General features: G+C 40.4%; 2 protein-coding genes across 3 annotated transcripts in view; both read right to left on the bottom strand.

The window, feature by feature from the left end:
• Positions 1-14,767, bottom strand: part of LOC138740410 (synaptotagmin-like protein 2) — a 76,898-nt gene extending 62,131 nt beyond the window's left edge. For both annotated transcript variants that reach the window (XM_069892995.1, XM_069892996.1), the window contains exons 1-2: positions 14,672-14,767; positions 11,042-11,160 (exon numbers count right to left, since the gene is read on the bottom strand). The gene's annotated coding sequence lies outside the window, so the exon portion shown is untranslated. The remainder of the gene's footprint in view (positions 1-11,041; positions 11,161-14,671) is intronic.
• Positions 14,768-23,467: 8,700 nt separating this feature from the next.
• LOC138741674 (uncharacterized protein C21orf140 homolog) lies at positions 23,468-24,458 on the bottom strand. Its single transcript, XM_069896011.1, has one exon. It carries the CDS (start codon positions 24,381-24,383, stop codon positions 23,562-23,564), a length of 822 nt encoding a protein of 273 aa, XP_069752112.1. The 5' UTR covers positions 24,384-24,458; the 3' UTR covers positions 23,468-23,561.
• Between the last annotated feature and the right edge of the window lie 15 nt (positions 24,459-24,473).

Below are 24,473 nucleotides of genomic sequence, written 5' to 3'. Positions count from 1 at the left end.
TCAAGATCTAATCAACGTAAATTAAAATGAAAATATTCTGAATACAACAACCACTTATTAATTTTTAAAAACTGTAATTATCACACGAAACATATGTAATTTTTTCCATTATTAAACAATATTTCATCTCATTATGCCATCTATTAATATCAATCATATTTGTATCTTTCCACATACTAGCAATACATTTTTTCGCAACAGATAAAGCTAAATATACAAAAGCAAGTTGAAATTTATCTAATCCCAAACCTTTCAGAAGTTAAAAACCGCCCAATAAAAATACTGTCGGATTTAAAGATATTTTAATCTTATACAGGTATTCTAAAAACAATTGAATTTTCTTCCAAAAAGAATATATATACACACATATATATATATATATATATATACATATACACACACATGACCAGACAGCATGAAAAAAAAGGTCCAATAGAATTACCACATCTAAAATACAAATATGATTCATGAAAACCATACTTTTAAAATTTTTCAGGTGTTAAGTATAATTGACTTAGAAAATTATAATTAATCATTATATAACATGCATTTATCAATCTAGTTACACTCTCATGACAGATATCTAACCAATCATCCTCGGAAAAAATAAAACCAATATCCGCTTCCCATTTACTTTTGGATTTATCCCAACCATTTTTATCCATACCATCCTATAGTATTTGATACATAGATGAAATATAACCCTTCTCTAGTACCTTCATAAGAAAAGTCTCAAATTTAGTCATTTCAGGTAAAATCACATCTCTACCAAACGTATGTAAAAAGCAACATCAATTTTCATTTTCTTAATATATGCCAAGACTCGCTTACGCTTGATCGGACTGTTTAAACGTCGAACATTAAAAGTAGCAAAGTTGAACTTTGACATATCTACTAATATTACTAAATATCAATAATATCTTTATATGAAAACTCAAATCAACTTATATAGGCCCTCCAATAGGAGAAAAAAGTCACAAATTAAAAGCTAACTAAAATGAAAATAAAAAGAAATAAAGAAAAAAAAATCCCCCCCTCAAAAAAAAACTACCAAAAGGTAGTAATCCCTAAACAAAAATTGGGTGTGGGTCACCCACCAGTGACTGATGACTAGTAGAACCTAGAGCAAATCTCTCCCTCCCCAGCCAAACAAAGAATAACATTAAAATATCATAACATAAAAAGTAAAATAAGAATAAGGAAAATTTTTCTATTCATCCAAGAGATTAAAAACTCGGAGGTCCCATTTCAAAAGAAGTTGGGCTCTTTCCATTCCCGTTTTTCCCATTTCTGCCATTTCCAGAACAACCACATTTTTCTTTAGGAGACAATGGTGGACTACGTCTTTGTCCTCTTATATCTGGCAATGAATCAGCAAAAATCATTGCTTCACGATCATTCTCAAAAAACCGAGATTGATAGTCTCCATAAAACACCTCCAACACTGCCAGATAGTGAAAAGTAGACTTATAACCTTTACGCCACAAAACTTCTTTAACTGAATTAAATCAACGTCGAATGACCTCTTGACTCAAATCAGGATTTAAAAAAACTCTGCTATTCTGAATCAATAACGGAGTTTGTCGTCGTCTCGCATTTTGCACTGCTAGTCAAAGTATTGTTTCTCTGTCCAAATAATTCAAACATCGAATTATTACAGGTCTCGGTGGTTGACCAGGTAAAGGTGTTCTTCTTGAAGCTCTGTGAGCTCTTTCCAATACCAAGCCTCCAGAAAAAAATTCTTGCCCTAGTACTTGTGGGATCCAGTCTTTAAAAAAATGAAGAGGATCTTGTCCTTCCATACCTTCTGGCAAACCAATGATTTTCACATTATTCCTTCTGCTTTGATTCTCCAAGTAGTCTATTTTCCTCTCTAACTCCTTCTCACGTTCTCGCAATTCTATAACTGATTTTTCAACCTTCAACACTTTTTCTGTGTTAGAAACTACTTGCTGTTTACATTCCAAAAAAGCAGACTGAAATTTTTTAAAATCTTCACAAGATGCTTCCACATGTGTTTTAACTATATTCAATTCTGAACACTTATATTTGCATTCATTTGGGCCATCTCATTCAGTAAGGGTTGAATGACAGTGTTTAACTGCATACATTGTAGCTCAGAAAAGCTCAGCCCTGCTTTCTCTGACGTAGTGGCAGAACCAGGTAACTGCAGCTCCTGCTGCAACTCAACAAAAGGCATTTTAGAGGTTTTACTGCAGGTCTGGACTCCCAGCGACAGCACCCCGACTTCCTCAGGGGGTCGCCGCTGGTCTCCCCCTGCAGCTCGTTGTTTTTTCGCAAAATCACGGAGGAAAGCGATATCTTCAGGTTGGAATGCTGCCTGAAGCATTTCAGACAATGGAGTCGTCTTCCTGCGTGCTCCCTCCATTAAAATCGAAAGGCTTCCAGAATCAGGATCCACTTCTTGGGAACACGCACCTTCTGCCAGAGAACGGGTAATTCCAGCGCTATCCTTCACTTGGTGAGTAGTAGACATTTTTTTTCCAGCTCCCACAGGCAGGCTTTGTAGTTTAAGCACTGAAGAAATTACACCTGAGGCTGTAGCAAGTTGTTTAGGCCCCAAATCTTCAGTACTTCGAAAATGTAACTTCTTCTGCACTTGAGGTTTAATCTTTTTACCATTAATGCCCATAATAGTTCCTTAATACTTTAAACTAAAATTTAAGAAGTTTAAACTTGAAAACAAAGGGTTAAAAAACGGGTACTTAAAAGTCCAGCCAGAGAGGTCGAGATTACACGTCTAGACTCTACGCCATCTTGCCACGCCCCTCGGGTGCATGGAGTTGAAGTTGAAAAACAATGTTATTTGATTTTATCACGAACCATTTTTGTGAGTTTACATAAATAGAGTACTTTAGATAAACTAAGTAGCTGAGCTAATTTTCCTAAAGGAGTGCATGTCTGTGTATGCAGTACTGACAGAAATGGAAAATTGAGAAAGTAGTTATGCAGTCCAAACAAAAACTCAGCTCAGATTTTAGAAATTGTCTAGTTGTAAGCAATTGAATGCATCAAGGTGTTAATCTGCAGACTCATGGCACACAACTTGATCCTGGCAGAATGTTAGAATTCACCTGACTAACTGCAAACAAACAATTAACAGACATGCACGGGTGTGCAGTCAAAATCTAGCGACAGCTCCAAATGCAGGAAGAAGGGCCAAGTAACTATTGCACAGTGTACAATGAAATTTGAATAATCGGTGACAAGTTATTGATCAGTTCGAGAAGAAATTTCTTCCTCATCCCATTTGGTAGTTTTACACAAGCAAGACCTTGTTCCAGTGCTCAATGGGATAGGCAAATCATACCCAAATATGCCTGCTTTAACAGGACTTAACAGGACCCTGACGGTACCCCAAGGCCAGTGAGTTGACTTCTTGGTACATTCTCATGCCAGTTCTACTCTAGGTCTCTCCCCCCTCCTCACCATTCATCATCCCCTGCCTGTACAAAACCTAGACTGTTCACCATTGCCATCTCCCTATATGTGATCATTCCTAACACTGACCTATCACAACCTACTCCTTAAGGTACCTCACATGTTCCAAAGTTGAGACTGGTCCTTTCCAATGCCATATGTCCCTTCGCTGTGTTCCTCATCATTTTACAAGTGACTTACCCAAGTTCCTTCACTGTTGTAATCTTCCAGAAAAATGGTTTTTCAGTGTGAAAGTCGTGCTCTTTTGTGCATGTTATTTTTGGTTTGATGCATACTAGGTTTTTATAAAGGGGGAAACTCATTTACAAAACATATTTTTGTTCCCCTTGTGGAATGAATCTAACAAGTTCTTGGTGCAGGCTTCTAACAGCCAACAGTGAATTGATATCAAGAGACCAATTCCAATTGGATGCAGCTTGGCCTATAAGACATAGGAACAGAATGAGACCATTCAGTCCATTGAGTCTGCTCCATTTAAAACATGATTGGACATCAGTTTTTGCATTCATCTAATCAGAAACTGAACTCCCTTCTCATTCCTAGTAAACTTCAATTACAAAATCTTAAAATATGATAGCAGAGGAGATAATTTAGGCAACAACAGGCTATTTTTGAAGGAACCATCCAACAACTAGAAACCATTAACCATTTAGAGGAAAACACGAAAATCTGCAGATGCTGGGAAGTGCAAAATTCCTCTTTTAAGTATTCATGGTATACAACATGGATAATAAATTTGCTTCCTCTATCCTTGTAAACAGTGCATCCACAGAGTAAAACATGTTTTCCTCACATACCTTTTGGTTCTTTTGACAATCACCTTAAATTGGTGTCATTGGGAAGAATTTCCTCAAATTTGTTCTCTCAATATCTTTAACCAATCTAAGCATCTCTACAAAATATCCCTTGACCTCTGTATGAAGAACATCCCCAATTCTGCTGGTTTTCATCCAGTGTAGAAATATCTTCTGCACTATACAAGATGGTTTTTATTTACAACTACAGCACGTGTCTGACAGAAGGCAAAGATCTTATTTACTTTTAAAAAATGAACAGCCTTTTCTAACATTGCCTTGCATCAAAAGTAGATTGATCCCCAGATCTTTCTATTGCTGCATCCACTTTTAAATGGTTCCATTTCATGTATATTGTCTTTTCTCGACATTCTGCCACTTCTCTGTCTACATCAACTGCAACATATTCACCACTTTGCCATTCTAAATCCCACTGAAGTCTGTTGCTAATCCCATGTGCCACTCTATTCTGTTTCTTCACAATTGATACCTAAATATGGCTGTTGCCCCTCAAGATCAAGTGTTTTCATTTTGCTCAGTCAGTATCAACTCTTGAATGTCCATATGTACACCATCAATGGGAGACCTCCACATCCTTTCTTTCTTTCCTGTATTATTGTACTGTTAAAGTCAAAACTGATCAGTGTACAACCAATGCCACCCCCTAACTACCCACATCCTCCCATCCAATCAATCACCATGTCATGATGGCAGATCTGACAAACATTGTACTGTATCACCTTCAAGCGTTTTCTCCTTGTCCACCTTTTACACTGCAAGGTATCACCTGGAGTGCTGGCCACTTTTACAGTTAGTGTTAAACATACTTCCCACGGCAGTTATTTTACATTTTTTTTTAAAGTTCAGAGATACAGCACAGTAACAGACCCTTCTGGCTCATGAACCCAAAGACACCCACGTGACAATCAACACTTTTCATCTTTGGAAAGTGAGAGAAAACCAAAGTACCCCAAGGAAACCTATGCACACACCGGGAGAACGTACAAACTCCTTATAGTCAGCGCCAGATTCGAACCAGAGTAGCTGGTGCTGTAATAGAGCATTGTGCTAACAGCTGCACTAACTACATTAACGGTTACTTACCCTTTCTTCATACTTTATCAATGTCCGCCATTCAGAATTTGACTTTTGCTGAGAATTTCTCCTTCCTTGGTCAAGAGACATGAAAACTGAGGGTAGCATTACATTTCAACAAAATACGTCATAACAAATATGTATATTAAACTGCAAGAAAAGGAGAATGAGGAAACAAATGGTAAAACTAAACAAAAATGGGAACAAGATTTAAATATAAAGATAAAAAAGGAAACATGGGAGAAATTATGTTCTGGAACGATGAGAAATACAATAAATACGAGGCTACGTATGATACAATATAATTGGTTACACAGACTATACATTACACCGCAAAAGTTAAATAAATGGGACCCAACAGTATCTGATAGATGTTTTCGATGTAAAAAAGAAATGGGAACAACAATTCATGCAATCTGGACATGTGAGAGAGTAGAAAAATTTTGGGATGATCTCAATCAGATATTAAATAAAATAACAGAAAACAATATACCAAAGAATCCAGAGATCTTTCTCCTAAGTAACATAAAAAATAAAGAATTTGGAATTGATTTGGAGGATGCACAAAAAAGATTTGTTAAGATAGCCCTAGCCGTAGCAAAAAAATGTATTATGTCAACCTGGAAATTGGAAGATAATTTGAAAATACAACAATGGTATATAGAAATGAATAAATGTATTCCATTAGAAAAAATAACATATAGTTTAAGAAATAATATTGAAATATTCGAACAAGTATGGGAGCCTTACATTAAATACAATAGCGAAAACCTACCGGGGACAAACATTACCTAAGTTGATGGAAGGAGAAGGAAAGAAAAGAATGGACTCAGTAGAATTTCTGGTGTATTTTTGTTGAATGACAACATTGTCTGACTGGTTTAATGCAACCTAGATTGTATACCTAAAATGGATGAGGGGGTGGGGGGTGGCTTGGGAAGAGGGAGGGGGGGGGGGAGAAAAAGTCACTGTATATGTGTGAAAAAGAAAAAGTGTATATCATGGCTAATGTGATTTATGGTGTGAAAAATAAAAAATTTAAAAAAAAACCAAAAAAACAAAATACGTCATTCTTTTGCAAGTTTTCATACAGCATCAGTACAGGTCCTTGTACAATCTTTACAGAGTAACTGATTATCAGTTAATAATCTCCAAGGATGCCAATAATCAAAGCTACTAGCTTGAGTTTAACAGAAAATTTGATAGTACCCAAAAATGAAACTCCAGAATTACGGGTAATTATAAACAGAATTTGAATCTTCATTTTCCATTCATCAGTCGGAGTCAATTATAAAGTGGATCCTAACCACAGAGACCAACATGCCCAGAGGCACAAGTTCAGAAGTAGAATGCAAGTGAAATGAGTAGAACAAAAGGAGTAGAAATACTTTAATATGACCAAGAATAAAAGCGCTGCACACACAGAAGAGGTTGACTTAAATATTTCATGATGCGTTAAGGTTAGATGGGAACAAAAGGCTTTAGGAATCTTGGCAGTCAGACTTAAAGGTCAGACTTATTACAATTCAACAATTATTCTTCTGGAGTCAAAAGGTTTTCTAACAACAGACATTCTCAATTTTCTCATGAACACATCCTGAGCTTTTTATGGTCGGTTTGACTGCGGTGTCACGATAGGTACCAACAGGACATCTAAGAGTTTACCAAGGCAGAAACTCAATCTCTGCTCAGCCTCAGACCTCCTCGTGACATCTATTTGTGTTAAATAATGCACCTGAAAGAAAAAATGAGCACCCCAGGAGCAGTTCAATCTGAAAAAGGTCCTGACAAAGTGGAACTGGAGAATGTGAAATATCAAGTTCAGAATAATATTTGTGTCAAGACAGAGATCAAGAGCAGAGTCTGGAAAAAAATGTACATTTTGGACTGATGGCAGAGATATTTTTCATTTCAAATAGTCTCATAATGTTTGGGACAAAGACACTTTTTTTCCTTTATTTGCCCCTGTGCTCCAGAATTTTAAATTTTAAATCAAATAATTCACATGTGATTAAAGTGCACATTCCAGATTTTATTCAAGGTTATTTTTGTATAACCATGTAGAAATTATAGCAAGTATTTTCCCCTGATATTCCCGGATCGAATGAGTTATGTAATACTCTGTGCTACAAGTTCCCAGTCTTCTCTTCTTCTGGTGATCCATCCCATAGGATGATGATGGTTTCTTTCAGTTAGTTTGTGGGGTTTGATAGGATACCCACTACTCAGGAAGGAACAGCAGGTGCATGAATGGAGTTTAGTTGAGTAGGGTGTTGCACAGGTCCAGACCCACCTTCTCGACATCCCCTCCTGGATCCAGCGGTTTGATGAGGTCCAAGGTGGCTGGGGGGGTGGGTTCTATTGCAGTGAATGGCCAGATGAAGCTTCGATGCAAGGGATGCCCTTTCCTCACTTCACGGCACATTTTTTGCTAGATGGCCGGTGACCCTATGAGTGAGTTCGTCCGTCCTTTGACAGGTTTTGTTTTTCATCCTGCAGAGTGTTTAGCCACCCTCTGCACGAGGTAAGCCTGGTGGGGGAGCCAGTTTAGTCGCCAACCATGCGACAGGTAGTTACATCATGGAACCAGTAGCCTTCAGATGAGTGACCTGACTCTAAGAACCTAGTACATTGAAAGCAAACAAAGATGGTGCAGTGAAACAAAAGGTGAATCTCTAAATTCTGAAATAAGGGAGCTCCAGGCAGGTTGGAAAAAATAGCACTAACAAGGAAATATAACAGAGAGGAAAAGGGATTTTGCTTTTATATATTCAAGACCAGTAACATTTGTGGAAGTTATGAGCAAGTTTCCTAACAGCAAAAAGCAATGATCTGTAAGAAAAAGAATGCCGTGTGGTTAATGGAAGTGGGCTTGGAAATTAATACACTACCTGATCTACATAGCATATTGGGGACTGTTTTCTAATGAACCTGCCCAAATGTCTTTTTAACACCGTAATTATTCCAGAGTAGATTGCTCTTTTTTTCATTGGATGTTAATGTAAAGAACATTACAGAACATTTATGTCCCTCTCCTGAAGTCACCATCCATCTCCCACCACATCTCTCATTAACCTGCTCACTCATGGCCACGCAGCCCAGATCACTTCTTCAATTGGCCTAATATTTGGCAATCAAGTGCAAAAACTTCATGTCGTCCATCAGCAATGTATGTGAGAACTTGATATGGAAAAGAGCATTCTTCTGCAATGAGTATGAGCAATGTTGTTTTGGACATCAGCAGGGACTGGGACAAATACAAGCACATGAACGTTGACAGTTGACAGACAAACATCACAACTTTTGACTTAGCATTATTGGAAGCTGCTCTGTTGCCCTGTTAAATATGATTTCCACAACATTTTCAAATGCTTGATTTTTCCACATATAGGACAAACCGCACCTTCCATTGTGCAGAGGTAAATGTTACACAACTGGCACTGCTGCATACCTTATGATGTGTCAGTATGTTTATGTGTCATGCATTTCAATCAACATGCTTGAGTAATTTTAGTCAGCAAGGAATATTTTTCCAATTAAAATTATCATCTCACGGCAGCAGAATAAAGGATTATGAAATCATTTAACTGATGCCACATTTGCCAAGTTACCCGACAAAGATTGAGTTTCACCTCCAATGCAAAATTAATTCCAGTATTGGGATTCTTTACCCCAGTCTGGCCATCTGTTCTGCATTGTTCGTTCTCTCGAATTATTTCTTCATTTGTGCCATTGAAATGACAGGAAGAGGTGAGAAACCATTGGTCAGAAGTTATCACTGTTGCAGAGTTATAGAATTCCAAAGCATGAAACCAGGTCCTTCAGCTAATCTTGTCCATGCTGACCAACCTAGTCCCGTGTGCTTGTATTTCACCCATATCCCTCTGAACCATTCCCTTTTAAATATCTTTTGAACATAACATTAGTCCTAACTTCAACCACTTCCTCTAGCATTCTGTGCAAGTTTCTCAGCTACATTAGCTTAGTGACAACTTTTTGATTGATATTTACTCCTGCAGTGTGGCAATCTTGCATCTTTAAATCAAGGTCAGTCCTCGAAATGAGATGTTACTCATCAGAATACTCAGACATAAAGTGCACCGATTATTATATCTGGATCTAATGAAAAGTAATTTTCGATGAAGGAGTCCATCATTGCCTATGCAGACAAAAGTCACCCTTCACTCAGCAGGGAGATGAAATGGTTGAAGAAGCAAGTGCATTCTCAGAAGGCTTTCTTCCACTATACATTCACCTGCTCTGCCCCATGGCCCCAAGGGTACGGTGCTCCAGGCTGTGGACCACAAGCTAATGCAGCATATGACAGTGAAGCCCCTGCACTGTTAGGTGTATTCTGCAGGGCACTCCAGGACTTATGAATTTAGTCAATTCTCATCTAGAGGAGCCCAATGGAGCTCTCAAGTTCAAGTTTATTGATGTGTACCAATTAGCAAAGTTTTGGTTGTGAACAGCCAGCATCTTTTTTCCCAGGGTGGGAGTAGCAAACACCAGAGGACATCTGTATAAAATAAAGGAAGGAAAATTTAGGGGAGACATCAGGGGTGTATTTTATATTTAAACACAGAGAGTTGTGGGTGTCTGAAATGTCTTGCCAGGGATGGTGTTGGAGGATGAAACATGAGGGCATTTAAGAGATTCTTAGGCACCTGGATGAGAGAAAAATAGAGTTACAAGGCAAGAAGAGTTTTGTTTTCTATTTTGATAAGAATATATAGGTCAGCACAACATTGAAGGCCAAAGGGCCTGTTCTGTAGTGTTCTAGGTTCTAGTCCAGCTCGTCAACCCATACATAGCACAACATGAAAACATAGTGCAGTTATAGAGTTGCCTTCAGAGATCAGTTAATACAGATCAAAGACAACATAATTTGACTCGAGCAAGGCTCATTCAGGGGTTTGATAGTGCCAGGAAAGAAATTTTCCCAGTTATGATAGCGTGTGAACTCACACTTGCGATCCTCCTCAATAGGAGGAAGGTGAAAAGAATGTGGTGGAAGTGGAATGAATCTTTTGTTATTACTTTTCCAAGGAAGTGGGAAGTGTGGATGGATTAGGGTGGGGGAGGGGGGGGGGTTATGGTGCAACCTGTCCTCTCCTCTATTATCCTGATATTTGCATGCTCTTGCGCACTCATCTGGTATGGGTGGTGTGTGAACAACTTCAAAGTTGAGGGTATGCCATGCACACACCCCAAAATGTCCAGCAGAGTGTTGGCCACTGATAACGCCTGGTAAGTGGAGTCCTCAAATAATAATAATTGGATCTACTAGGATTCTGTCATTGACTGCCAAAAAATCTTCTCATGATCTACAACCAGACGGTCATTTAGGGAATGGAGCCCCTTTCTGTTAATGTAAACAATTGGGTTATCAATCAGAAGCATTATGGGAACATACACGTTGCTATTATCTGCCTGTTGGCCATTTTCATCAACCTCCTTCCATCCTCCCCTCCTTCTACTTTCTCGAGCTCTTCTTGTTCGTCATTATCCTGTTCTTGTGAGGGGAAAGCAGGAGGTTCTTTCTCAATATCAGCAAAGACTAAACAGATAATACTTGCACATAACACACAGCACACAAAGGAAAGATACCTATTTCAAATCAATTCAAAGGATATGTACTAGTCACAATCAAACATTGTTAATGAGCACACACATGGCAAGTCTCTTACATCTTCTGCTTAAGTGATGGCAAAGACTTTCAGTCTGTGAAGAAAGGTCTTCTCCAATCAGGTGAAACTCCACTTGAACAGATATTTTCCTGTCCAACAGCTTCCTTCCTGTTCTTCACCTGAAGGAGAGATAAGGGACAGTGAGCCAGCCCACAGTGCATGCGTGCGTATACACTTAGTTATCACCAGCTTACAAAAATCTCAACTTGTGAGGCCATGGAATTTCATCCCACATTGCCCCAATGAGTTTGACCAGCTGAGTTTCTTCAGCATTGTGCTTTTACTTTAATCATGGTGTCTTCAGAGGTTCATGTTTTACTAATGACATTCCTGGAGGACCTACCTTATGCCAGGCTTTGACTCTGGCACAAGAAACTCCATCCTGGCATGCATCTCAGTGGCAAGAATTTCTTTGTCCCTGTATAAATCACGAGGTTCCCCCACCTCCCCCCCCCCCCCCCCCCATCTCTCTCGCCCCTACGGCTTCTCTTTTCTCCATGCCAACATTACATCGGTTACTACTATTCAGCTGTGGTTAGTAAGGGTAATTTCATACTGACACCTTCCTCTGATCACAGTACTGGTAGTGAAGTGAATTCAGATATGGCACCAATGCTAAATCCAATCTTGTTTCACTACACCAAAAATTGATGTAGTCCAATTTCCAATAACAAAACAGTCCTAATGACATTCTCCCCTTCTCCATCCCTTCCCTATCCCTCTTACTTCTTTCCTCCAGCTCTCTACCCCCTCCCCCCTCCATTCACAAAGCCATTCCCCCCCCCCCCCCGCTTGCTGGTGTGCCCTCACTCCCTTATCCACCTCCTGCCTGTGGGACTGTGCTCCTCTCCCTGCCCCTCTTACCCCCACCATTTTGCTCAGGCACCTGCTGACATTTTTATACCTTAATAGAGGGCTCAAGCCAGAAACGTTGGTTATGTATCTTATAAAGTACACTGTTTGACCAGCTGAGTTTCTTCAGCAATGTGCTTTTACTTCAGAGGTTCATGTTTTACTAATGACATTTGCCCTTGACAGGTGCCAAATTTCCCAATCTCATCTCATTGGAACATCCTGCATGTCGCACTCTATTGGAGAGGAAGGAAAAAGTACAAGCAGGAATCTGAAAAAAAGTGCTTCCAACTCCTTTCTATTTCCTCAGCTCAATGTTGGAATAAGTTTTTCAGCTCTCAGTGAAGACAAGCCTGAAGCTCAGCTCAAGTGGGTGCAAGATGCCATTGAATGATCTCAGAATTGAGGACAGGTGTTCTGGAAACGTGTTGGAAACTGCTCATGTGTGACCTTGCCGCAGTATTCAGTGCTTTAAAAAGTCAGAAGAAATGGAAAATAAAGTCGAGGAGCAGATTAAAGGCCTGATATTATTTTGTTTTGCCTCTTCTTCACGTCAATTGCCACTACATGCAAAAGTCATCCAATTTGACCACCTCTTGTGTCGATGAGGCACTAGAGGGCTGCCAGATTCCAATAAACATTCTGTTTCACAGCTCCAAGTCTCTCGGCACTAATAATTTGTCCATGAGCATTTGTACCAAACCTATATTTCTGCAAACTGATGTCACATGAATCACACAAAATATCAATCTCATTATTTTATCTGCAAATATTGTAAGAATTTTATATTATTGATGCAAAATGATCAAATGGTGCACCAACAGCAACCTTGTACTTGCTATCACCAAAACCAAGAGGCTGATTGTTGACTTCAGGAAGGGAAAACCAGAGGTGGACAATCCTGTTGCCATCGGAGAGTCGGAAGTGGAGAGGGTGAGCAAATTTAAGTTCTTGGGAGATACTATCTTGGAGGATCTTTCTTGGACCCCACACACTTAACAGCATCATGAAGAAAGCATGTCAGCACCTCTAATTCCTCAGGAGTTTACAAAGGTATGACATCAGAAACCCTGGCAAATTTCTACACGTGTGGTGGAAAGTGCGCCAACCGGTTGCATCATGGTCTAGTATGGGTTCACCAATAGCCCCCAAGCAGAAAGCGCTGCAAGTCTGACATCGCAGGCAAAACCCTCCCCACCATCAAGAACATCTACAGGGAACACTGTTATCAGAAAGGAACAGCAATCAAGGATCTCCACCACATGCTCTATTCTCGCTGTTACTGTCGAGAAAGAGGGATAAATGCCACAAGACACACTGCCAGTTTAGGAACAGCTGCTACTCCTCCACCATCAGTCTCCTGTTTTCTTTTTCTCCTCTCTGTATTGCGGTCAGTTTTCTTTATTTGTTGACATCTGTACATTATGTACAGATTATTTTTTGTTCAACCAATAAGTGGTCATTCTGCCTCGCCTGCAAGAAAAAGAATCTCGGGGTGGTATGTGATGCCATGTATCACTGTACTCTTACAATAAATCTGGAAAAAACCTAACACCTGCCAACACTTCAAAAAGGTAATTAAATTGTACAGGTCTGGCATATTAGTGATTCATATTCATCAAAATCACACAACATGATAAGTAAATCTTCTTGATTAGAAGAACCCACAGCACTGAAGCGTTAAAGAATACTTATCTCTATTCAACTTCGAAATGTGACACCACGCTGTTGCTTTCAAAGGATTTTAGCGCACACTCTGTTATCAGCATGTTTCTGTCTTTCTGCTGACATTAACTCCATGATTCTAAGATAGTCCAAATCTCAAAAGGAAATTTAGAGCTGTTAAGCCATACAAAAATCCAGGATATCCTCAAGTTCTGCCTTAACAGGAGCTTGTTACTGTGGCACTGACCTGCTAATTTATTGAGAATTTTTCATGATAAATCCATTTTGAATCCACATTAATGGTCGCTATAGTCTGAGCCTGAAATTTGACACAAGTTTCCTTTGTTATTTTTATTTCAATCTCTGTTTTCCTTGTCATCCAGGGAATGCTGGTCCTGACATTCCCAATGTAAGAATCTGCTGGCTTCATCTCTGCTTAATGATACCCACCCATACAAAACGGGGTTTTCTTTTCATTCCTTGTCTCTCCTGCAGTCCGTTTTGAAACTTTAAGGCTAAAACAAACATAATGGCCTTGGAAAAAGTAAAGGATCGGAATTGTGCCAGGGTTTGCACAGTTAAAGTTTCCATAAACCAGGCTTCTCTTCCCCCAAGGTTACACAGTCAGAGATCTAATCAAGGTAATTAAAATGTAATATTAGGTTCAGAGAGAAACAGTCGCCTCTGGTGGGAGAATGCAGAACAATAATTTAAAAAAGGGTAGAAATGAATGATTAAAAGCTGGAATGCGGAATTTGGAATCATTAAAAAGCTGTCGCTCGTTATTTACAGCTGTTGCTGGTCCCCGATCTAAATACCGAAATAAAGGTGGCGAAGGGAACAGGCTCCTCCTGACGCGGAGTCCAATTGCTTCCATTACACTGAAGGTAGAAAGTTTGCAGACGTGTGAAAAGAAACCGAGAAGCGGCAAGTGGGGACTTGATATTGGGGCCAATAAAGTAACGAATGATCAGGGTGACAACGCGTTCTGTCGCCGTCTCCGGTTCTTCCGAGAAACGGGGGCGATATCAGCGAAACCCCCAAAACTTTCGAAGCGTCAATTCACGAGAGTGCATCAGAAACGGTCTGCCAACCCACATGTAGAGATCTTACCGGCTCTGGTGCATTGGGTCAGGTGTTCAGGGGAGCAGCGAGACGGTCAGTTGGAGAAGTTTCCAACTCCCACACCCTGCCCGAACAGGAGCTCTGCCCCTGTCGCGCACACCCAGCCCCGCAGCAGCCACCAAAACCTGGCATGGACTTTGGCGACTGGGAGGGACTTGACAGCCACCACAAGATCCGGATCAAATGAGTCATGCCGCAGATCACAATCTCGTCCAAATCACCTATTCCACACAAGGGAAACTGCTTGGAAATGGAAGGTGACAATTGCCTTTGCAGGAAAGGTTTCTGGTTGCTTCCGTTCTATATTCCGAAATCATGCCCTTTTAATGCAAAAATGCTGGAGGAACTCAGCAGGCCGAGGAGGTGTAAAGATGTGCTGCATAACCGTCTTTCCAGGCCTGAGCGTAACACCAGGCAGGTGCCTGAGTTAAAAGGCTGGGGAGAAGGGACGAATGGGCAGGGCCAGGAGTAAGATATAATTGGATATGGTTGGGACACAGGAGAGAGGAAGGGTGAGAAATGATGGGGGAGGGGTGCTTTTTGGCTCTGAAAGCAGAAGCGGGGTGGGGGGGGGGGGGGAGAATGAGGGAAAAGAGCACCGATGGCTCAGGGATTACTTAAAAGTGGTATGTGAGTGGGAAGACAAAGGTTGAGAACCACTGCATTAGAGGAAAGGAGGCATAAGGAAATATGGGGGTCTAACAGAAACCAGAGAAGTCAACGCCACCAATTTTTAAAAAATGTCTGTAATAGATGGGAGGTCAGAGCCCTTGATGGACTTGGCCATGTTTGTTACTTTCTCCGGCCTTCTGTGTACTTAGCACTTAAGTTCCTAAACCAGGCTGTGATGCAACCAGTTAGTACACAGTACACCTGCAGAAGTTTGGTAGAGTATTTGACAACGTGTCAAATTGCCTCAGACTTCTTAGAAAGTAGAGGTGTTGCTGTTCCTCTTCACAGTTGCCTTGATGTAGTGGCTCCAGGAGAGGTCCTCCGATACGTGGACTACCAGGGACTTAATTCTTCACTGCCACCCCATCAGTGAAGGCAGGTCCGTGATCACAAGATCTCCCCTTTCTAAAGTGCATATGAAAAATCCATTGTGTTACCAAATGCTGCTGTTAGTAAGAAGTTGACAGTCTTCACTAAATAATGCTTTGTAATAAAATAATAAATAAATAATGTGATCATCTATAGATAATGGAAGTTTGAAATAAAAGCAAAATGGTAGAAATACTCAGCAGGTGAAACAGCATCTTCAGAGAGAGAAATAAGAGTTAATGTTTCAGATCAATGATCCTTTATTGAAAGCAGTTTTATTTATACCTCAGTAAGTATCAGAATCAAGGAGACAGCAGGTAGTATATTGTCAATTACGATAGATAAGTTTACAGGGAGAAGGGATTTTCCCACGAGAGTGGTGCTGACTTGGCTGATTCATCAGTGAGCTTGAGAAGTACGATTGGCCTCAACCAAGTTTCCTGAAATAGTGAAATGTAAACAATATTGTCAAGGTCCCAGGGGAGAACATAAAATGGAGCAAACAGACCACATGCAAAAAGAGGAAGGCAATATTGCTGCTGCTGGTGGCCAACCCGGAGACAAATGAGACACGGTTGAGTCTATTCATGTCACAATACACATTCAAAGTCTCCAACAAAGACATTGCAAAAACTTTGCAGGGACATTTCAATCCACTGTTTGTCGAGAGAGTCACATCTTTGCTTAGATTTATGTATCCCCTGTTTAGGGGTTCCTGTTTGAAATAAGGGATACATTACTGAAGTAAATTTTCTTGCATTTCCTTTTCAAATCAGGATCTCTACTTCAATGCATTTTGGTAGAATCATTGTTGGGTCCAATTTGTCCCTTAAATAAGCTCTTAACTGGAAATAGCAGAAGATTGTGTTATTGAGAATATTGTATCTAGCATTTCATAGCATTTCATAGCATTTTATATCATTCAAATGATATAAGTTGCCCTTACTCATAATAATCTTCAATATACCTGTTCCCAGGTATCCAAAAATCTTATTATCCATTGTTAAAGGTATTCTGAGTCAGGGGTTGGAGCTATCCCTCCCTTAGGCTTCTTTACTCAGCCCCCATGCTTTTCCCTATGAGCAAGCCTCTGCTCAGGAATAGCATTGGCCATACGCCAGGATCCAGAGACCGCTGTCAGAGGTTTGTTTCTTTCCGGAGCCATTGTACTGTTGCTTATTCTTCATTTTCTTCCAAAAGTAGTTGCCGAAAGTCATTTCTTTTTCTCCTTTTTAATAATTATCCAGGAGAGTTCACTTCCACTACATGAAGTGGTTACCCCCCACCTCCCCCCAACTACCTTGAATCATGAAGCTATGCCCCCTGGATCTCATCTCACCTACTAGTAGAAAAAAACTTACCTCTGTCTTATATATGCCTTTCATAATTTTATGTTTCTATAAGACCTTCTCTCATTCATTCTCTCAACATTCGGCTAAGCCCCTCATCTCTGGAATCTGGAGTGCTGCAAGTCACGTGGGCAAAAATGGCAGGAGGGCTTGACAGCAATGCTGCAAGAATGACCCCATGTTAGAATACCTGTTCATCATGGCCCACTGATATGTTTTAGTAGGGCATGGTAAAAATCTGGGAGAAAGACTGTTGTTTCCAGATCTCATGGAAGTACTTTCTCTCACTCAATGACTTGATGACTTTAAATACCTCCCTTTACAACATTCTCTGATCGTCCCTGGAATCATTTTAGTGTATTCTGGAGTTTTGGAAATTTTAACCATGACTCCCTTCCTCCTGTTCTCTATTCTTTAATTATAAAATGCAGGATTCTGTTCAGTTATTTTGGTTGTAACCAAGTATTACCCTTCTACGGTCACCGGTAACGGCTCAGCCTGATCACGTCTTTCCATGCATCATATCTCACTTTATAACACCGAAGCTTTGTGCTTTTGCCACTCCATGGAAAAGTGGTTGTTTCTAATTTAGATTAGTGTTGATTCATACATCAAATACATTAACACGTTAATTAATTAACCATAATATTAATACATAACTACAACTTGGTTAATGCTTATGCTGGGACAGTTGCAGATAACTAAAGACCCCAGTGAGAGGTGCCTAGGATGTGTTATACCTAGCAACTGAAATTCCATGAGCCCTGACCAAGGACTGGGAGAGGCTCTGGAATGCGTGCTGCTGATCCTGGCTGATAACTTCCAACCATCTAATTTCTCTCTAAAATCATGTGATTTCCAAAAATTAGGGAAATCAAAACTGAAAAAATACTTGAGAGGAGGGCGACATATCTGCGTGTTTGGTCCACAATGTTGTGCATAATGTTAATGCTGATGGGATACTGCTTGCTGCCTAGGAGGGGACTGTTTTGAGATTGGTTATGTCAGATAGAGTTGGAGAATTAAATTTGTACCCTGGTTGCTGGTGCGACGCTAACCATACCCGCCATCATCATTAAACCCCTCCCCCATGTTTACCGATAAAGCCTAATATTAATAAAAAAGAAAGACTTACTAGGCAAGGATAGACAGACCCTTTGGAAGAGTCGCCCCAGCGGAGAGTGGCATCGGTCGTCTCTTCACCCTGAGTGCCGCCGTTGCCTTCCAATGCCACTTTATTCCAACAGCTACTATGGGCGGGGAACAATGGGGCATTCCGCTGGCTGAATATTTGCTCCCATCTTCACCAAGGCAATCTGGCTCACCTCCTCGCAAGCGTCCCCAGTCAGGTCCTCGGCATACCTTCCCCGCGCCGACAACCCGCCTCACCTCCACGCAGGTGGTGACAGCTAAATGAATGTGCGTGCATTGAGGAGCTTTGCTAGCTCAGCGGGGCAACACTGCGTGTGTCTCTCAGCACTCCCCTGCCCAGTACATTAGAATTATTTATTTCCTTGGGGGCGTGGGGGGGGGGGGGGGGAGAGCAGTTGTTTGTGTTTCCAGTTGATTGAATTCTAGACAATGAGGATTTCACTGTTCCACATTCTGCATTTAGCTGCTTGTCCAGTAAATCATTTTCTTCTAGATAAAATGCCAATATATCCACCACCTCCAACTCATTTTACTTAAAAACTTTCGAAGCATTTCCCAAGCCCTAAGACTGTTATTGTCAAAATTCAAGTATTATATAATCTCTGAAATTGGATAATCACAGATTTAATTATTCAATCACAATTGTTATTTCATGGATATGCTCAGGGCAGGAGACACCATTAGAAAAAAATGAGCAGTTTATCAAAGATAAATCAGAGAACCCATCTCAATATACTATGTAGAGCAATCAGAAAATATTTTGTTATATTATCTTATTGTTTCTTTGGCTTGGCTTCGCGGATGAAGATTTATGGAGGGGTAAATGTCCACGTCAGCTGCAGGCTCGTTTGTGGCTGACAAGTCCGATGCGGGACAGGCAGACACGGTTGCAGCGGTTGCAGGGGAAAATTGGTTGGTTGGGGTTGGGTGTTGGGTTTTTCCTCCTTTGCCTTTTGTCAGTGAGGTGGGCTCTGCGGTCTTCTTCAAAGGAAGTTGCTGCCTGCCAAACTGTGAGGCGCCAAGATGCACGGTTTGAGGCGATATCAGGCCACTGGCGGTGGTCAATGTGGCAGGCATCAAAGATTTCTTTAAGCAGTCCTTGTACCTCTTCTTTGGTGCACCTCTGTCTCGGTGGCCAGTGGAGATCTCGCCATATAACACGATCTTGGGAAGGCGATGGTCCTCCATTCTGGAGACGTGACCCACCCAGCGCAGCTGGATCTTCAGCAGCGTGGACTCGATGCTGTCGACCTCTGCCATCCGCAACCTGTTAAAAGCCCAGTTCAGTTTTGGAAACTCCCTCCTTTGTATAATAGCTGCTGATTCATCCCCTTCCTGAAAGTTGCCTCTGACATAAATCATTAGACATAATTGATTCCCCTGCTGGGTGGAGAGTGGATGCTTGAGGGAACAGTGTGGAAGGAGTCGGACTCGATATTTTCCATAATTGTTTTGTAAACGGAGTCTCCCACCAAAGTTAAGCAGAAATTCCTTACGTAGAGCATCCAAGGGCTAATAATCCAGGAGAAATTTAGATCAGCACTGGAGGGAAGGTAAATCCCAGATGACTTGGTTGGGCTCATACACCCTATCCAGCTTTTGTCTGCTCTTTGCAAAGCAGGTTCATGATTTCTATTATTCTTGGGCCCACTACAAATGCAGTTACTGATAGATCCTGCAGGGGGTGATATTGCCCATTTTCTGGGAATGGTTTACGAAATGTCATGTGATATCAATCTTTTTTTGCACTTCATTCCTTTCTTAAAATTTTACTTATTTTTATCCATTTGCTCTGATTCCTACATGCAGGGAAATTTGAGCAAGCCTCTAATAAATGGTCAAGCAGCAGATGGACATCCCTTGTGCAAAAGAACAAAAGAAAGTTCATTTGAAAATTAATTTTAAAATTTGGGATGTTAGGGAAGTAATGTGGTTTTTCAATTAACCCAGTCAAGATCAAAAGCAACAATAAGGCCTCATTTTTTAATATGAATACTAGTGCTGCGGAATTGATCAGGAAAAGGAGGTGTAAGGCGCTCCTTTTGTCTGATAGCTTACTTGGGCAAGGTGTAGTACCTGCTTAACCTCCCAATCAGGATCACATGAAGCCATGAATTTCAGATGGTGGATGGATTTTACAGGTAGATTCTACAAATTGGAATTTACAGTTTTAAAACTAAAAATGCTGGGCAGATGAATCTGCTGATCAATGTCCAGAGTTACCCGTCCAGTATGGACACTGCAACTGAAGAAGGCAATGGAAAATCACCAGTATTTTTCCCCTGCATAATCATGAACTCAACATCGATTATGGTTTCAGAAGGAGCCTTCACCGAAGGAAAACAGGGAGCAACAACTACAATTTGGAGGGTCGGAGATGGTGACAGATGGAGAGACATGATCGCCCACGTCGAACAGCAATGATGATGAGTTAGTAAATAATTGCTTGACTAAGAGATGTTGCAACTGAAAGGTAATACCACAGTCACGTCTGGGATTTTTTAATAAATTTTTAAATCTCATGGAAAGATTCTTGGGAAAATAACTCATTGATTTAATACTTAATGTTCACAACAAGAAATTTATCATATTTTGAGTGGTCAAATTGATATTCGTATCCTTATTGCTGAAGCCATTTCCATTCATGTCATCAGTCCACACAGACTCCAAGGAGGAGAAACTTTATGGGGTAGACAGACAGAGGTGCACCAAAGAAGAGGTACAAGGACTGCCTAAAGAAATCTCTTGGTGCCTGCCACATTGACCACCGCCAGTGGGCTGATATCGCCTCAAACCGTGCATCTTGGCGCCTCACAGTTCGGCGGGCAGCAACCTCCTTTGAATAAGACCGCAGAGCCCACCTCACTGACAAAAGACAAAGGAGGAAAAACCCAACACCCAACCCCAACCAACCGATTTTCCCCTGCAACCGCTGGAACTGTGTCTGCCTGTCCCGCATCAGACTTGTCAGCCACAAACGAGCCTGCAGCTGACGTGGACATTTACCCCTCCATAAATCTTCGTCCGCGAAGCCAAGCCAAAGAAAGAAGAAGAACACATGATACAGTATAATTGGTTACACAGGCTATATATCATACCTCAAAAGTTAAAAGAATGGGATCCAACATTATCAGATAGATGTTTTCGCTGTAAAAAGGAAATGGGAACAACAGTGCATGCAATTTGGGCATGTAAGAAAGTGAAAATGTTTTGGGAAGATCTAAATCAGGTATTAAATAAAATCACAAAAAATAACATACCAAAAAATCCAGAGATCTTTCTTCTAAGTAATACAAGAGGTAAGGAATTAGGCCTCAAATTGGATAAAGCTCAAAAACAATTTATTATGATAGCCTTAGCTGTAGCAAAAAAATGTATAATGTCAACTTGGAAAATGGAAGAGAGCCTTAGAATACAGCAATGGTACATGGAAATTAATAAATGTATTCCATTGGAAAAAATAACATATAATTTAAAAAATAAAGCCACATTTAGAGGGCTTGCCTTGGACTTCCACCCCCTAAAATGATAAGAAGACAAAAAGACTTGATTCAGTGTATAAAAGTAGATGACAAATTTTTCTTGTTTATTTTTCATTATGTGAAGACATTGTTTAATGGTTTTATTGCATTGTATATGTTGAATATTTATTGGTTTTGGAGGGGGGAGGGAGGGTAGGGGGGAAAAAAGGGAGAAAATGCCACTGTATATTTAATGAGAAACGTTTGTATTTATTTTGGTTGATATGGTTCACAGTGTGAAAAATAAAAAAATTATTTTAAAAAAAGAATCTCAGGCTTGTATGTGATGTCATGTATGTTCTCTGACAATAAATCTGAAATCTGAAGGAAATATTAGTTTCAGCGGTTTCAAAATGTTTGATAATGCCAAAATTGGCATGTGTTTGATTTTTTTTCCCCGCCATATTTTTCAGGCATATAAATAGATAATATTTACATCACTCACCTGAGTCAATGAAACATGGAAGAATGAAGTGCTTCCCAAAACTGAGAATTCCAAAATGAGATCAAACTGTTAATGTTCATAACTTTCTGACCAAGAAGCAAGTACGTAATGATTGGGAGAAGTATATATTACAGATAATGAGAATTCACTTTATAAAATATCCCCTCTTTGACTTTCAAATAATGCCCCTAGATGTTTAACAATCATCCGTAGCATTAGAAATGAAGTACAGAAATGTGATTTTATATTTAACCTGAATGAAAGTTCTTAACAAGAAATTATGCTGTGGGTCTTTTGAAGCTGCTACCATTTAATGCACAGAATATACATTGTCTCCACTTGACACATTAAACTTACCTCTGAGTTAATGGGGCAGGGTCAGGAAATCAGGAAATTTGAGCATCATCCAGAGTCGATGTTTTATGATGAATGGTCAAGTATTGAAAGCGATTTCAGGTTTTAAAGAATTGGATTGATGGGATTGAAGATTTGTTATGAAAGCAAAATAGTTTCTGGGTGAAATTTCGAGATTAAAGGTAAAAAGTCAATCAATTGGAAAGATGATATGTATCTATCTGAAAAAAATCAAATCTTTTTTTTAAGTTCCCCTACATATCCCAGGTAGATGTTGTTGGTAACATGATATGGATTATATCTACTGAATATAATGCAATTTCCTAAATATGAAATCCTGCAGCTCCAGAGATCTGTGACCGAGATGGTGGTCCCTCTGCTGAACAGCGTTCCACATATGGTTGCAGATTCCAGGGGAGCAGCAGACTTGCACAGGCCACCTGGAATGGGGAGAAGACCCCCCTCCATTCCCATTGAGAAAGAGAAGCATGGGAGACTACCCTACAGGAAGGTACCCATGACAGCGAACCAGTGCGAGGCTCAGCGACTGAAGGACTCATGCAAGCTGCAGGCGACTTGCGGTCGAGGGACCCACATGGGCTGCAGGCGACTTGCGGTCGAGGGACCTGCATGGGCTGAAGACTGGGTCACGGGAACCAGGTATCAGAACCAGGGTTCAAGAAGGTCATTTTGGAGGTTTGAACCTGGAGCTTAGGCTGCAGAGGCTGCGGGAGCGTTGGAGGCGAACCCAGGGGCTCTGAAGGGAATCTCTTTCTCTTAATGTTAGGGGCAATGCTCACGGTGACTTTTTGTTTGCCTTAAGATAATATATCATATATACAGTATTACATTTTATGTATTATGTGATAATAAAAGGAACCTTGATTTTACAAAGATATCTCTGAATTAGAAACATCAAAAATTGCCTTCCTTAAAATCTTTTATGCAAGGTCAAAGATGATACCTCCAAAATGTTCCATTAACATTTTGTTTGCAATTGTCAGAGAAGCTCATTATTATGCTTGGCTGTAAAGATATCGATTCTCCCACTTCTTGACTCTGTTAAAAGATGATTTCCATTTGCATGGTGTTACCCCATCAATTGCATTTTCAATTAAAGCCTTTAAGTGGATACACCTGCAATCATTTATCTTTGGAAAAGCTGTGACAGTAAAAATTTTCCTGTTGTTGATTATAGCCCATTTAAGTGAAGACCATGCTGCCTCTAAAGGGCTGAGATGAGGATAACTAGGAGGAAGATACAAGAGTTCATGGCCATAGTGCCTCGCGATCTTAGGACAAGAAATCTTGGTCATTTGAATGGGCAGTGGAGTCCGTGATGCGCTACCCAGGATGAAATTGGGTTTCCGTGGAGGAATCAGCGATGGGTCGTCAGAGGAATTTTGAAACTGCAATCCTGCAACGGGCACCCAATGTTTAGATCTCATCACCAGTGTGCACTTTCCATAAGACTTCCTGAGCACTTGGCATAATTCTTCGAAGATTTGATCATTTGCGCCTCCAGCCTTTGGAGATGTCCACAGTTCTTGTGACTGGAAGAAGAGTCGGTATCGCCATGGAACCCAGCCTCTTATGCCCCCAGCATGGATTAATGTTAATCCTTCAGGTGGTAATTTGACTTTGCCAATGTTGCTGGAGACTTCACCTACGATCAAGCTTTCAGAAATATATGTTTCACCCAAGTAAACTGTGTAAATTCCATCATTTTGAAAATTCCTCAGTGTCTTCAAGTATTCCAAGCATTGGTGTCTCCCTGGACTACTGATTTCATTTGAGTACATCTTAGACTTTAGGAATAATTGTGTTAAAATTTTCATATTGTTCAGTTCAGCATATGGTCTCCTTATGACTCTAGTCTTTGAAAGAAAAATGGCTATAACATAATAACAGCAAGGAGCGATCGCATG

Source organism: Narcine bancroftii, chromosome 8, assembly GCF_036971445.1.
Source record: "Narcine bancroftii isolate sNarBan1 chromosome 8, sNarBan1.hap1, whole genome shotgun sequence".
NCBI lineage: Eukaryota > Metazoa > Chordata > Chondrichthyes > Torpediniformes > Narcinidae > Narcine > Narcine bancroftii.
Note: the sequence above shows the minus strand (reverse complement) of the source record. Positions and strands in the feature narration are given on the sequence as shown.

Bases quoted from the DNA above. Each gene is read 5' to 3' on its own strand.
- LOC138741674 (XM_069896011.1), bottom strand. From the start codon at position 24,383: ATGAAAATTTTAACACAATTATTCCTAAAGTCTAAGATGTACTCAAAT.